This window comes from Myotis lucifugus, unplaced genomic scaffold (genome assembly GCF_000147115.1).
Source record: "Myotis lucifugus unplaced genomic scaffold, Myoluc2.0 scaffold_653, whole genome shotgun sequence".
NCBI classification, from domain to species: Eukaryota; Metazoa; Chordata; class Mammalia; order Chiroptera; family Vespertilionidae; genus Myotis; species Myotis lucifugus.
The window spans coordinates 64,648-79,506 of NW_005871701.1; the positions used below are offsets into that span (position 1 = coordinate 64,648).

General features: G+C 49.1%; 1 protein-coding gene across 5 annotated transcripts in view; it reads right to left on the minus strand.

Annotated features, from left to right (window-relative positions):
• Positions 1-14,859, minus strand: part of CCND3 (cyclin D3) — an 86,090-nt gene that overhangs the window by 1,349 nt on the left and 69,882 nt on the right. For 2 of the 5 annotated variants that reach the window (XM_006105245.3, XM_023746307.1), the window contains 3 exons: positions 4,086-4,301; positions 1,031-1,190; positions 324-460 (listed from right to left, as the gene is read on the minus strand). In XM_006105245.3, coding sequence (XP_006105307.1) covers positions 324-460; positions 1,031-1,190; positions 4,086-4,256 — 468 coding nt within the window. In that variant the 5' untranslated portion in view covers positions 4,257-4,301. The other 3 variants (XM_006105243.2, XM_014447425.2, XM_023746308.1) reach the window with 3 other exon arrangements.

Consider the following 14,859-nt stretch of genomic DNA (forward strand, 5'->3'; position numbering starts at 1 on the left):
ACCTTCAATTCTCAGAAACTGGCAAGAGGATGTGGCAACAGGGTGTGAGCGCAGCCCTGCATCCGACACCAAACCTCCCACCCCCACTCCTGCACACCATTTGGCAGAAAAGGGCACCAAGGGATGGTGCCCTGAAACCCACCCAAGACCACTTGCTTTCCCCCAGACAAGGCAGTAGATAAAACGCCACAGAAGCCCCAAGGGCAGGGCGCGTGAAACCAGGAGTGGGCACCAGGTTGGAGATGGACACCTCCCTCTACTGGAGGCTCAGGGAATAGCGCTTCATGGATTGACAGGCTGCTGCCCAGCTGCCCAGCACTCACCACTTCAGTGCCTGTGATCCCTGCCAGCAGCTCCGTGAGCTCATCTGCGGATGCGGGCCAGGCACCCAGGCCTTGCACTGCAGCCCCAATGCTGCCTGTGGCGATCATGGATGGTGGGTACATGGCAAAGGTGTAATCTTGGGAAGAGGGAGAGGGAACCATGAGGCAAGGAGAACATCAAGAATAACAACCAGGGTGGACTTCCTATCCTTCAGAAAGTGCCAGGCAGCAGGAATAGAGCAGGGGCATACTGGAAAATGCCAACAGTGAGTTGTGTCAGACGGGGGCAAGAGAGAGAGGTAGGAGAGATCCTCTCCTAGAGGGTCAGGGTGAATAGCAGACTTGTGCAGGCCAGGTCCAGGGTGGTCCCTAAGGGACCCAGGCCAGGCACCAGGGAGTGAATGAGTCTCTCCCTGGTGTGGAAACAAAACCAGGGTTGAGACCTGGGTTCTGCTCCTGATTTAATCACCGTGAAACCTTGGGCAATCACTTCTCTCTAAGCCCTGAGTCCCCACCTACATTTGTACCGGGGTCTCTAAGATCCCATACAGCTTAGATTGTGCTCTGCATCTTTTCTGTATTGAAACTGGGGGCTCAGAGGGGACATAATTTTCAAAAATTTTAAAAGGCATGTAACAAGCATCTCCTCTGACCCTCCCACGTCTTGATTTTCTTGATTTGGCAAAAATATGCCTGGAGTGTATTACCTGTAGCACAGAGGGCCAAAAAGGTCTGAGCATGCTTTTTGACCAAGGCCTGTCGGTCGCTGGGCAGAGAGAGCCGGTACAGGATCAGGGCCAGGAAGTCGTGGGCAATCACAGCAGCCAGGTCCCACTTGAGCTTCCCCAGGACCAGCACCTCCCAGTCCTGGAGGTTGGAGAAGAAGCGGGGTCAGTGACTAAAGAAGGCAAGGGAAGAGAGTAACGGAGAAGGAAGCCCACCAAACTCGAAGGTCAAGACCCCAGTTTTGCTTCTGGGTTTAGGGACTGGCACTGTGGAATGGAGAGTCCAGGGCAGGGAAGAGCTGGGGACATTTGCTTTGAGCATTTGTTCGTCGTTTACTACGTGCCAGACTACATGCTGTACATGAATTGTCTTTTGATCTTGTTTGGTTATCTTTGGGGGGCCAATAATACAGGCCTTTTTCTGACTTGACCCAGGGCTCTGAGCACTTCTCCAGCTGGGATTGAATGAAAAGACTGCGGCAACAGAAACCACCTCCATCTCCATGAACTTGAGGCTCCTCTGGGGTAAAGCAGACTCTCCATAATCCCAAGGACTTATAAAAGGGGAAATCACCACTAGCCTCTCCCCAACTCTGCATCCCAGCCAAGCCTATGCCTCTTGTAGAAACCCGAGTGAGCATGAGGCCACACCACCTCTGATACAGTCACTGAACTAACTCTGAGGTTCCTCAAAGGGGACGTTGCCCAACCCAACCCACATCCCCTTGGTGGGACATCAGGGTTGGGTCCTGAGATATAACACCCACCCCACCCCCTTCAACTGGAACCCACAGTGCTTAGTGCCATTTGAGTCTCGGAAAGATCTGTGGAGGCCATGCCAAACAAGATGGGTCTGGATGGTCTCCGAGGGACCAAACCCGATCTCTACCTGCCCGAGCCTGCACACCCCTGCTAGATCCCAGAAGGCGGATGGAAACCCCAATCCACTGGTCTGGGGTTTGCAACCCTGGCCCCATTTCTGAGTTGCACATATGAGGATTTCTTCATTGTTTTATCTCAGGAAGGAACTCCTTACTGAGAGAGAAATAGCAACCCCACCCAACCTCTTCCCGGCCCCGGCCTAGGTGTCATCCTCCCAAATCAGCCCCAAACCTCTCACAGGGCCCCACAGAAAACAGCCTGGCCTGGAGCCAGAAGTTGGGCAGAGAAGCTAGCATTCTACCCCTGGTGCTTGTCCCAGTGGCCAAACTCCTAACTCAGAAGTGAATAGAAAGTACCCAGCCTCCAAGGAAACACCTGAAAGGCAATTTGGAGCGGGACTGGCCCTGTGGGGAGGAATGGGGTCCTGTGTGAGGGAAGGTGGCCACCCTACCCTGTCTCCGGACAGCCCCTGAGAATCTCAGTCCTCGTTTGGCACAGAACATACCCCAGGGAGGGTTTAGCTGCCGTGGCTGGCAGCTTCCATCATATCTCTGGCCTTCAGGGCCACCTGGGCTAGCGAGAAGACCCAGATTCTCGTCATCTGCTTCAGGCTGCCAAGGCAGGACCCTGCCCTCCGCCTTCTCACAAGCATTTGGACCTCCGAGTTCACTGAGGTCCCTTCCAACTCTGACCTTCTAGGAAGCCTTCTAGGAAGCCATCTGCACGCTCCACCCCCAGCTCAGGCGGAGAGCGTGGGGGAAGAGTATTTTTTGCCTGTTCTGAAAAACTTCCCTGGTACAAAGGCACACATACCATCCCAAACTTCTCACACAAAAAAGGAAGTCCCCTTTTACCTTCCAGCCCAAACCCCTCCAAAAACATCTTTCCCACTGGCCCTGGAAAGCAGCTCCACCTTCAAACTTGCCTAAAACTACCGGATTCATCACAAAGCGCTGTGGGGCCTCCCAGATTCCCAACTCCGGCCTCCTACTTCCATCTCTGAGAGCTACTTGGCAGGAAGAGGAATCCTGTTCCTGGACAAGCAGCAGTCGGGGGCCCCAGTACCCTGGCTTCCTGGCCAGCCAATCACAGCAGCCTGCACGCTGCCCTCCTCCCCGGGAGATGGGGCCCAGAGACTCTCTCAGGGTCAGGAGAAGACTTGGCAGTATAGAGCGAGGTTGAGGAAGGTGCCCGCTCACCCACCCTCTCCCAGACCCCCCCCCATCCAACCCCCACCCTGGGAGGTGATCTGCATACCCCTCCTCCAGATCCAGGCAGCCCCGACCTCAGGCTTTGGGATAAGAGAACCGGTGACTTTCCTGCCCTGCCTCGGAAGAGCCCAGCCCAAGTTCCTAGCCTGAGGCCCAGGGAGCCACTTCCCAAACCACAGGAGTGACAGCAGCTCCCCGCAGGGTTATGAAAGACCATGGTCAGAGTGGGCGGGCCAGGGGAGGGGGCATCATTATCACATCGGAAGCAGCTGCAGCTCAGCTCCCTGTCTCCGCTCTGGCCTCTGGCTAAGGGGGAAAGGGAGAGATGAGATGATTCCACCAGGCCTGAGGCAGCTGCTCAGGTTCCTCACAATGAGGATTAGGAAGGAGCTGTCTCTTCTGGGATATAAGAGGAAGGAAAGAAGGTGGGATGGAACTCCTCGAGCCCTTCCTGAGAGCAATCAGGGCTGGGCTTTAATCTGCTCTGGGAGGCTTTTCAATCACAAAGTCCACACCGGGATAAAGGCTCACCCAAAGCAGCCCCCCTCCCCCACAAGAAGCACATTCCACTCCCCCACTCCAGTGGGGGTGTGCAGGCATGTCCTGCTGCTGCCAATAAATAACTCATGATGGTTGTGTAAACCCGGAGGCAAAGTACTAGTGAGTGTAGACATGCAGTTTGACTTGTTGCTATCTGGGGGAAAGACCAAGAGGAGTGGCACCCCCTGGAGGTCAGGAGAAGGGGAGTTCGTTCATGCTGGCAGTTTAAGCTTCCATTGGGGCTACTCTAACCATCACTCGGCACTGCCCATCTTTTGTCCAAATATATAGCCCCTGCGGCCCTGAGCCGACCCCCAGGGGGCAGAAAGCCTCTGAGAGCTTAGCTTTCCTTTTCCCGGTGAGGAGGCGGTATGTGTTAGGGGTGGGGGAAAGTATGCACGCACCCGCATCTGGCGGGGGGAGACAGCGTGGTCGGTGTAGATGCACAATTTTTCGATGGTCAGGGGCGTAGTCTCGCGCAGCTTGGAGGCTAGCAGCATGCAGACCGCACCCAGGAGCTGAAATTGCGCCTTAGGGGTGGGGACACAGGACAGGTAACGATCCAGGTAGTTCATGGCCAGGGGAAAGACTTCCTCCTCACAGCGCTGCTCCTCGCACACCTGGGGGGGAGGGGGGGGGAGGACACAGTCACTTAAGGGCAGGAACGTGGGAAGCACAGCAGCACTGAAGGTGAAAGGGGCACTGAAGGGAAGTGGGACGGGGAGCAAACATGGAAGGGGAAAAGGTGCTTACAGTGACAAGGGCTAATACAGAGGATGTGCTCACCCCAAGGTGACGGCCCCCTTCCTCCGTGTCGCCTCCCCCCGCCCCCCCCTAGGGAGGTACGCCAGGGGCTCCCTTATTTAATGAGACTCCCCTCCCCCATGGGGGCCCCAAGAGTCACCCACAGCAGCGGAGAGCTGGGACCTCACCCCCGCTACCATCACCCACTGCACACACCCAAAGGGAAGGGAGGAGACTCCAGCCGCTGCCTCCCGCACTTTTCATTTCCCTGACCGCCGGAACCGCGCGCGCGCCACCCCCACCGCCTCCCCGCCAGAGCCCCGCGGCAGACACAGGAACCGGCTCCGCGGCGGGGGCGGCTGCGCCCAGGGTTTTCCAGGCGCGCTCTCCTAAGACGCCGGGGCGGGGGAGAGAAGCAGGAGACGCTAGCGAAGCCGGAGGGGAGAAGGCGAATCCTGCCCGGCTTTCCCGGCTGAAGAGATGGTTAGTTAGGGTGCCAGAGCCGAGGCTGGGGAAGGAAAAAGGAATGGGACACCGCGCAGGCAGCCGGCTAGGGTGCCGAGTGAAAGGCCGGGCCCGGGGGTCCGGGCCACCGAAGCATCTTGCAGATCGTTGTTGAGACCAGGATGTCCCAACAGGGCGGCCCCGGGATGTCCGGAGCCGAGGACGCAGGGACGGCGGGGGAGGGGAGACCCGTCCGCGCGGTACCTCCAGCATCCAGTAGGCCAGCATCTTCCGCATGTGCGGCTTGATCTCCCGCTGCACGCACTGGAAGTAGGAGGCGCGGGGCACGTAGCGCTCCTCCAGGCGGAGCAAGCTCTGCAGCACGCGCTGGTCCCCCAGCAGCCGCGGGTCCGGCCCGGCCCGGGGCGCGTGCCGGGTGCCCTCGCAGCACAGCAGCTCCATACTCGGCGGCGCACGAGAAGGACGGGAGGGCGGCTCGCGAGCCAGAACGCAGGCGGCGGGCCGGAGAGCGCGGGCGCAGAGCTGGAGCTGGTGCTGGTGCTGGTGCTGGTGCTGGCACTGCGCGCTGGAGCCGGCCCGCCTTGCCGGCGCGCGGCTACCCTGACAGGCGCCCCGCCCCTCGCGACGAGGTAGCAACCGTGGAATGCTCTCGCGTCACACGCTCCCGGGGCGGAGCCGCCGGCGCCCCAGACGGAAAGGGCTGGCGGCGCCCCCCTCCCCCGCAGCGGCCGCGCTGGTCCTCGGGCGCGGGCCGGCCCGGCTTCCGGTCGCCCCGCTCCCTCCCGACCACCCCGTGGAGAGCGCTTTCCAGGAGGTGGTCCTCTCCCCCACCAATGCGCCCTCCCATTTCCCTTCTCTGACATTCGTCGCCCAAGAAAGCGCTTTTCTCCAAAGGTTATTCATTCATTGGTCCAACCCTAGGGAATATAACAACTAATAACTAGTTCTTAGCGAGCACTGTTCTAAATACGTAACGTGCAGTAACGTATTAAATCCTCACTGAGTTAGGTGTTATCTTATTTCGCGGATAAGGAACGGCAGCACACTAATAATCAATGTGCGGCCGAGCTAGGATCGGGAAGCCGGCAGCCTGGCTGCAGAATCTGTGCTCTACCCCATTGGTACCCCATGGCTGCACATGAGTACTGTGATCCCAAAGCCCGCACCATCTGCATCGCCTAAGCGCTGGTTAGAAATGCGGACTCCTAAGCCTACGCCTGACCTGCCGGATCAAAATCTGCATTTCAACAAGACCCCCGCTGTTTCTGTGCACAGTAAAGTAGAAGGCCTGGTGGAAACCAGCCCATTACCGAAATACAGCCGGGCGGAGAGGCCGCCTATTCAAGGCCTCACCTTGTCGTTAAGCCCGCTGTGTGGCCTTGGACAAGCCCTGAGAGTCGGCCTTAGCTTCTGTTAGAGGAAAACGTAGGCGGAGAAACTAGATCCTCTCTGAAGGAGCTTCTTGCTCAGACTCTATAAAATCTCCCAATTGCCATTTCTTCTACCTCCCAAACTTTTGGGGTTACTTTGTAGTTTCCCCAAAGCTGGATTCCACACGACCAAGAGGCAGACCACAGGCCTCCAGTAATGCGCCCGGTGGGAGGAGGCCTGGGGAACTCCTGCCTCTCCTGAACTAACAGGCAAGTTCTATGCTAAATATTTTCTCAATAAATTGTTTTTTAAATGATAATTTTTAATATAGTTCTAATATCATGGAAATATTCATTTGCATTGTGGAAACCTTAGAAAATCCAGATAAGGCACACAAAAAAGGAAAAATTACTTGCAATCTCACCATCCATAGATAACCCTTTAAAATGTCAATATTTGTTTTTTCTAAGACTGTTCTATTTTTTAAAATGAGGTCATTGCATATTGTTTTGTAAGCTTTTTTTCCAATAAAACAATATATTGTTAGCACTTTTCCATGTCATTTATACGACAACATTATTCTTAACTAGAGGCCCCAATACACGAAATTTGTGCAAGGGGCTCAACCCTCACAGCCCCTCGCAGCCCCTCACATCCTCAGCTGGTCCTCACAGCCCCTCGCAGCCCTCGCAGTCCCGGCTTCATCCAGAAGGTCATCTGCACAGTCATCCGGAAGGATGTCTGGACGGTTGTTCTGTTGTTTCGTCTAATTAGCATATTAGCTCTTTATTATATAGGATGGCTACATAGTATGCCATTGGGTGAATATATAATGCATTTTACCCAACATGTATTGTTGAAAATTTAAGTTGTTTCTCATTCTTCCCTATTAGAAACAATACTGTGAAATATTTTTGTGGTGATATTTTTGTGTCATTACTTCTAGCAGTGAATTAATTTCTAGAAGTGGAATTTCTCAATCTAAAGTTATGAAACATTCAAAGACTTTTTTTTAGATTTTTCAAAATTTATTTTTCAGTTAAAGTTGACATACAATATTGCATTAGTTTCAGGTGTATAGCATAGTGGTTAGATATTTATATAACTATGAAATGAACCTCCCCATAAGTCTATTACCCATCTTACACCATACATAGGTACTATAGTACTATTGGCTATATTCCCTGTGCTGTACTTTATATCCCTGTGACTATTTTATAACTGGCTATTTGTACTTCTTAATCCCATTCAACTTTTACCCATCCCCCAAAACTCCTCCCATAAATTTCATTCTAAATCCCCTGCTGAAATGCTGAACGAATCTAATGAACAAACATTAGGTATCTATTTAAAAACAAAACAAACAAACAAACAAAAACCTCTGCCAACTGGAAAAATGAAAAGTAGTTTGTTAGTAATAACATATGTGTGTACTTGTTTTAAATTCAAGAACTCTTGTTACACCAACATGAATGTGTGCCATGTACCTTATCTAACCTGCAAAACCATTACTCCTATCTTCCAAAATACAAGTATGAAGTTTTAGTTAATCACAACACTGCACTCTTTCATTAAAGAGAACAATATATTTTAAATTATAAAGAATAAATATGGCCCAGCTGGTGTGACTCAGTGGTTGAGCATTGACCTATGAACTAGGAGGAGGTCACAGTTCGATTCCTGGTCAGGGCACATGCCCGGATTGTGGGCTCGATTCCGGTACGTGGGGTACAGAAGGCAGCCGATCAATGATTCTCTCTCATCATTGATGTTTTGCTCTCCCTCTCCCTTCATATATAAAAGAATAGATATGAAATTATGGAAAGACAAAAATGTTGAAGTGTAAGAGCTTTTTGGTATGCAGGAGGACTAAAAAATATAGCTTTGAAGTAAGTACATAACCAGAAACCAGATCTGTCCTAAAGGAAGTGTTTCTTTACTCTCAGAATTATTGAGTAGACTGTTCAGGTTAGAAGTTCATTTATCTTTGATGAGAAAGTAAATCATCATTATTAGTTTTTTTCCAGTTTTATTGAGGTATCAATTGTATTAGTTTAAAGTATACATGATTTAATATACATATATATTGCAAAATGATTACCATAATAAGTTTAGTTAACAACCATTACATAATTACAATATTTTTCTTGTGATGAGAATTTATTTTAATTTTTATTGAATTTATTGGGGTGACACTGGTTCATAAAATTATATAGGTTTCAGGTGTACAATTTTATAATAATGTTGAGGATTTTTAAGATCTACTCATTTAGCCGAAACCGGTTTGGCTCAGTGGATAGAGCGTTGGCCTGCGGACTGAAGGGTCCCAGGTTCGATTCCAGTCAAGGGCATGTACCTGGGTTGCGGGCACATCCCCAGTAGGAGATGTGCAGGAGGCAGCTGATCGATGTTTCTCTCTCATCGATGTTTCTAACTCTCTATCTCTCTCCCTTCCTCTCTGTAAAAAGTCAATAAAATATATTTAAAAAAAAAAAAAAAGATCTACTCATTTAGCAACTTTTCAACTATACAATACAAAACCGTTAACTATCATCATCATGTTGTACATTGTATTCCCAGGACTTATTTATCTTACAACTGGAAGTTTATATCTTTTAACCACCTTCACCTTGAAGTATAGCTGCTATTACTACCCTCCTGTTACAGATGGAAACAGAGACACAGGGAAGCTAAGTATCGCCCAACGCCATGCCGCTAGCAAGAGGCTGCCTTAGTTGGGCCTCCCCAAAGCACACTCTGAGACAAGGATTCAAGTGAAGTAATTGACCCAGGAGGTGATTCCAGGAAGCACCCAAGAGTGGAGAAATGAGGCAGAAGGGAAGGAAACCAGTGAAAAGTACATTGTTGGGTAAGTTAACACTGTGGGCAAATGGAGCTCAGTCCTGTTGAGGAACTCTGGGACGTGACGAGAAGTGCATGCTTCTGCCTCGGAGGGAGCAGGGACACCCGTCCACCATTCCCAACGGCCAGTGGTGGAGGGCTGCTGGGGATGGAGAAAGCGACCTGCGATTAATCCCCCAGAACGTCCAGCTTTCCTGCGGGAGAGCACATGGACTCGGACAGCCAGGACCAGCCATCAGGCAGCCACAGTGCTGGCACTGGAAGGGGGCTGGTGCACTTGGGAGGCTGAGAGCCCTGGGTATCTGGGTGGCAGTGGCTGCATGTGCTACATCGGATTTGACCCAGTCAGGCGCCAGAGCCTAAGTTCAAGGTCCGAATAAATATTTTTAACAGTTTTATGCTCATTTTATTTTTAAATATATTTTTATTTATTTCAGAGAAGAAAGGAGAGGGAGAGAGATAGAAATATCAATGATGAGAGCAAATCATTGATTGGCTACTTCCTGCCCCCAACCCCCACTGGGGATCGAGCCCGCAACGGGGCATGTGCCCTGACTAGGAATTGACCTGTGACCTCCTGGTTTATAGGTCAATGCTCAACCACTGAGCCACGCCAGCGGGGAAGTTTTATGCTCATTTTAAAGTTGTATGTATGTGTACCAGGACAATAAACCTGGAACTTTATCAGGTTCCCTTTTAAAATAAATTTACTTAATGAAAAACTTAACTTTAAAAACATTAAGCAGCCCTGGCAGGGTGACTTAGCTGGTTGGAGCATCATTCCCTACACCAAAAGGTCGTGGGTTCGATTCTCAGTCAGAGCACCTACCTAGATTGTGGGTTCTATCCCCATTCGGGTCCTGTATGGGAGGCAACCGAGCAGTGTTACTCTCTCATATAGATGTTTCTCTCTTGCTCTCAAATAATAAAAAATAAACAAAAAATGCCCTGGCCAGTGTGGCTCAGTTGGTTGGGTACCAAGGGCACATGTCCGAGTTTTGGGCTCGATCCCTAGTGTGTGTGTGTGTGTGTGTGTGTGTGCAGGAGGCAACTGATAGATGTTCGACTCTCACATCGAGGTTTCTCTCTCCCTCTCCCTTCCTCTCTCTCTAAAAATCAATAAACTATTCTTTAAAAAATAAATAAATAAAATGGGTTGTATGTTTGACTGTGTTTACCTTATATAAAAAATAAATGGTTAGTTTATTATTTTTGAAAAACATCAATATAATTCATCACATTAAAAGATTAAAGGTGGGAAAATCATGAAAGAATCAACAGAAGCCAAAAAAGTTTTTGATAAAATTCAAGTCATTCACAATAAGAGAAAACTATTAGCAAAGTAGGGATAGGTGGGAACTTCCTTCGTCTGATATAGGGCACCTTCTAAAACCCCACAGCGAACATCTTCTTTAGGTCACAGAAAGTACACTAGGCAAAGTGTCCAACATGCAGGTCAGTGGGAAAGACCAAGAGGTTCCTCTTCCATGATCAACCTGGCTAGTCCTTCCCTGGGACTAGCGAGGCCATGCGTTCCCAGTATTCTCAAGGTAGCCCATATATTTCCACCCCTCTTTCAATTTGCACATTTTAATGAATAGCACCATCTTTCTCCTGAGTCTTCAGATGGTAAGCCCTGGTGCCATCTTGGATTGCTTCCTTTCTTTGGTTTCTTGTATCCAATCAATTACCTACCCCAACAAAACCATGAGCGGAAGCTCACTTAGATCCTATTCTCCCCATTCCTCCAGTAGTCTGTTAGCCAGTTTCTCAAAATTTGCCATCAAAGTAAACCCTTCACAGCAGAGAAGAAAGTATCTCCCTGAGGGATCTAGTATAACCTAAAATAGTCCTCTGCAAACCTGAAATTTATTTGAAGTCTGACATTCTGCCCTAGAAGCATATACACATTTAGGATTCTGGTCCATACTACAGCCATAATTGCCATAAAGTAAAAAGGACATTTACTTTAAATTACTTATGGTTAAGGAAAATTAAACTTCACGGAAGCCATGTGTATCCTGAGACTGGCAGGAGTCATTTCAAACCCTCTTTTAAAAGACTGGGCCTACTTTACTATTGCAAACGCCTCCCTGAGAGCCTTTCCGTCCTCACAGTACTTCCAGATAGATCCGGATCAATGGCGCAGGGCCATCAGATTAATCTCCCACAGACACTCCTTTCATCTCCAGTCCAAGGACCTGCTTATCAGGTCAAATTTAAAAGTCAACCAGCCTCGCTTTTCAAGTTCTCCTTCAAGAGGCCTCAGCCACCCTATCCAGTTTTATCTCAGCTGGAGCACTCCAGCCCACCCCAAGGCCTTATCACCCACTCCTGGCATCCTGGTCCTTTCTGCAAATCCAGCTCCTTCCTTCAAGTCCTCGTTCCCGGCCCACCAGGGTTGTAGCATTTAGAGAGCAGGTTAGAGCCAGATGGATCAACAGTGGCCCACAGAGGGGAGCTGACCTGCCCAAGGGCACACACCAGCCAATGATTGCTTTCAATTAGTCTCATTGTTTCCTGTTAATAAATCCTATTTTCCCTCCAAAATTGGAAACTCCTGGGGGTAGGTACTACACCTGTTAATTCCCAATTTGGTTAACCTGCTGCAGGAGGTACTGTGCATAAAGATAGGTGCTTTGTTTCCAGACCCCCTGCTCCTGCAATTCCCAGGCTTGGTATGTCTTTCCTTCACCTTTTGTCAGCCATTCACACTTACAAAATCAAGTTTAAGGTTCCTCTAATTGTAGGTTATTTAGTTTTTTCTTGTTAAATTATCATTAAAGTTGTGCCCTGGCCAGTGTTTGTTGGTCAGCCTGTGCACCGAAGGGTCCAGGGTTCGTATTCCTGGTCAAGGGTATGTACCTGGGTGACAGGTTCAATCCCTGGCCTGGTTGAGGTGCATGTGGGAGGTAACCAATCAATATGTCTCGGATTCCAGTCAAGACGGCAGCATAAGTAAACAGCACTCGTCGCCTCCCCACAACCACATCAAAATTGCAACAAAAATACAAAACACCAGAGTTGACCAAGTCACTCCCATTCTGAACCAAACCTCAAATTTCCTGTGAAATATGGGGAAGGGGCTAAACCAGGGGTGGAAGAATCAAGTGATTTCAGAGGTGGGGCAGGTAAAATAAATGAGTTCAGAGTATGGGACTAAGAAACAAACAAACAAAAAATAATAAAATAAAATACCAAACAACCATGATTCAGAACCACCTGAAATTTAGCTGAAAGGAAGTCCTACAACTGGGGAATTAAAGAAGAAGCACATCGAGACTGGTAGAAGGGATGGAGATGTGGGGTGGAATCTCAGAACCCGCTGGTCCACACCCACATGTGATGGTTTAAAATTGGGAGGGATATCTTGGCTGTGGAGGTTTTCCTGAGGAGCAAGGGGTCCCAGCCCCACACCAGACCCCCCAGCCCATGGTTCCACTGCTGAGAAGAGAAGTCCCCACCACTTCTGGCTGTAAAAACCAGCAGAGATTGTGGCTGAATGACACAAAGGTCGCTGGAGCCCCAGGCAGCTCCTCTTAAAGGGCCCTCACACAGACTTACCTGGAGCTCCCTCTGAGCTCCAGCACTGGGGCAGCAGCTTGAAAGGAACGTGGGACATTCAGGGAGGAACTAACTTGTCTAGAATCAGGGCAAGAGCTGAAGGGGCAGCTTTCTCCCAAACAGAAATGCTGGAAGAGGCCATTGTTCCTTTGCTGAGCCCTCCCCACCACAGAGCTAACAGGCAGTCACCACATTAAAATCTCCATCAACCTGGCAAACACTTTTTACCCTCCCCTGATAATTCCCTGAGACCCCGCCCCTCCCTACTTGCAGGTTCAACCAAGCCATTTCCAGTGGCTTTTCCTTAGAAACTGGCCTCTCTTGCCTTATGCTAGACTTTCCTAAAATCACTCAAACAAGCAGTAGCTGGCCTCAGCATGCCCCATATCTCTCAATAAATGGCCCTAGGCCAGACTCTAGCAGCAGCCCACCTTGGTTCACAGCTTGGCCTCTCCTGGGGATCACACGAGGCCCAAGGCAAGTAGAAGCCATCTTCAGATTGCTTTGTAGCTCATGCTGGGTGGCCCCAAGCAGGGCGCAGGGAGTGGCTGACTTTGCATCTCCCCAGAGGCTCCAGAGCCAGAGCACCCAGTGGCCAGCTTCTACTATGCCATATTACAACCCCACCACCACCAGGAATGACACACAAGGGACTGACTCAGTGAGAACCAAAGCCCCACTGAAGTAAGTCCTGCTCCATACGGTCAGCTTCTGCACAGCAGTTCTTCCAATGTAGTTGCAACTGATCCTCCCAACCCATTGGCCTGGGTTGCGCCAATATCAATCAAGGCTCAACTATAATAGGACAGTGCACAGAGCTCACACAGGGGCTCACCTGCAGTGCTCAACTCTGGTGACTGGGAAGGCTGAGCCACTGGGGCCTACAGGACACCTACTACACCTGGCCACTCTACCAAGTCCAGGAGACATAGCAGATCTACCTAATACATAGAAACAAACACAGGGAAGCAGCCAAAATGCGGAAACAAAGAAACATGTCATAAATGAAAAAAAAAGAGAAATATGCAGAAAAATAACTAAATGAAATGGAAGCAAGAAAACTACCAGATACAGAGTTCAAAACAATGGTTATAAGGATGCTCAAAGAACTTACTGAGTACCTCAAGGAACTTAGTAAGAACAGCAACAACAACAAAAAAGGACCAGTCGGAAATGAAGGATACACTAACTGAAATAGAGAATAATTTACAGGGAATCAACAGTAGAGTAGAGGATGCCAAGAATCAAATCAAGAATTTGGAATATAAGGAAGCAAAAAACACCCAATCAGCAAAAAAAGAAAAAAGAATCCAAAAATATGAAGTAATGTAAGGAGCCTCTGGGACAACTTCAAGCATACCACATTCACATCATGGGGATGCTGGAAGGAGAAGAGAGAGAGCAAGAAATTGAAAACCTATTTAAAAAAATAGTGACAGAAAACTTCCCTTACCTGGTGAAAGAAATAGGCATACAAGTCCAGGAAGCATAGGGAGTCCCAAACAAGATGAACCCAAAGAGGACCACAACAAGACACATCATAATTAAAATGCCAAAGGTTAAAGACAATGAGAGAATCTTTATAAAAGCATTAAGAGAAAAGCAGCTCGTTGCCTACAAGGTAGTGCCCATATGATTGTCAGCTGATTTCTCAAAAGAAACTTTGCAGGCCAGAAGGGAGTGGCAAGAAATATTCAAAGTGATGGAAAGCAAGGACCTACAACCAAGATTACCCAGCATAGCTATCATTTAGAATTGAAAGTCAGATAAAGAGCTATACAGACAAGAAAAAGCTAAAGAGGTTCATCACCATCAAACCAGTATTATATGAAATGTTAAAGGGTCTTCTTTAAGAAGAAGAAAAAAGAAAGATAAAAAATACGACCAATAAAATGGCAATAAATAAATACATATCTATCAACAACTGAATCTAAAAATCAAAATAAATTAACAAACAGAACAGAAACAGACTCATAGATACAGAGAACATTTTGATGGTTGCCAGATGGGAGGGGGGTTGGGGGGATGGGTGAAAAAGGAGAAGGGATTTAGAAGTACAAATTAGTGATAGCCCATGGATACGGACAATAGACAGGTGAAGGCTTGGGATGAGGTGGGAGATAGGTGGAAGGAGGGTAGAGGGGGGAAATGGGGGGCATCTGTAATACTCTC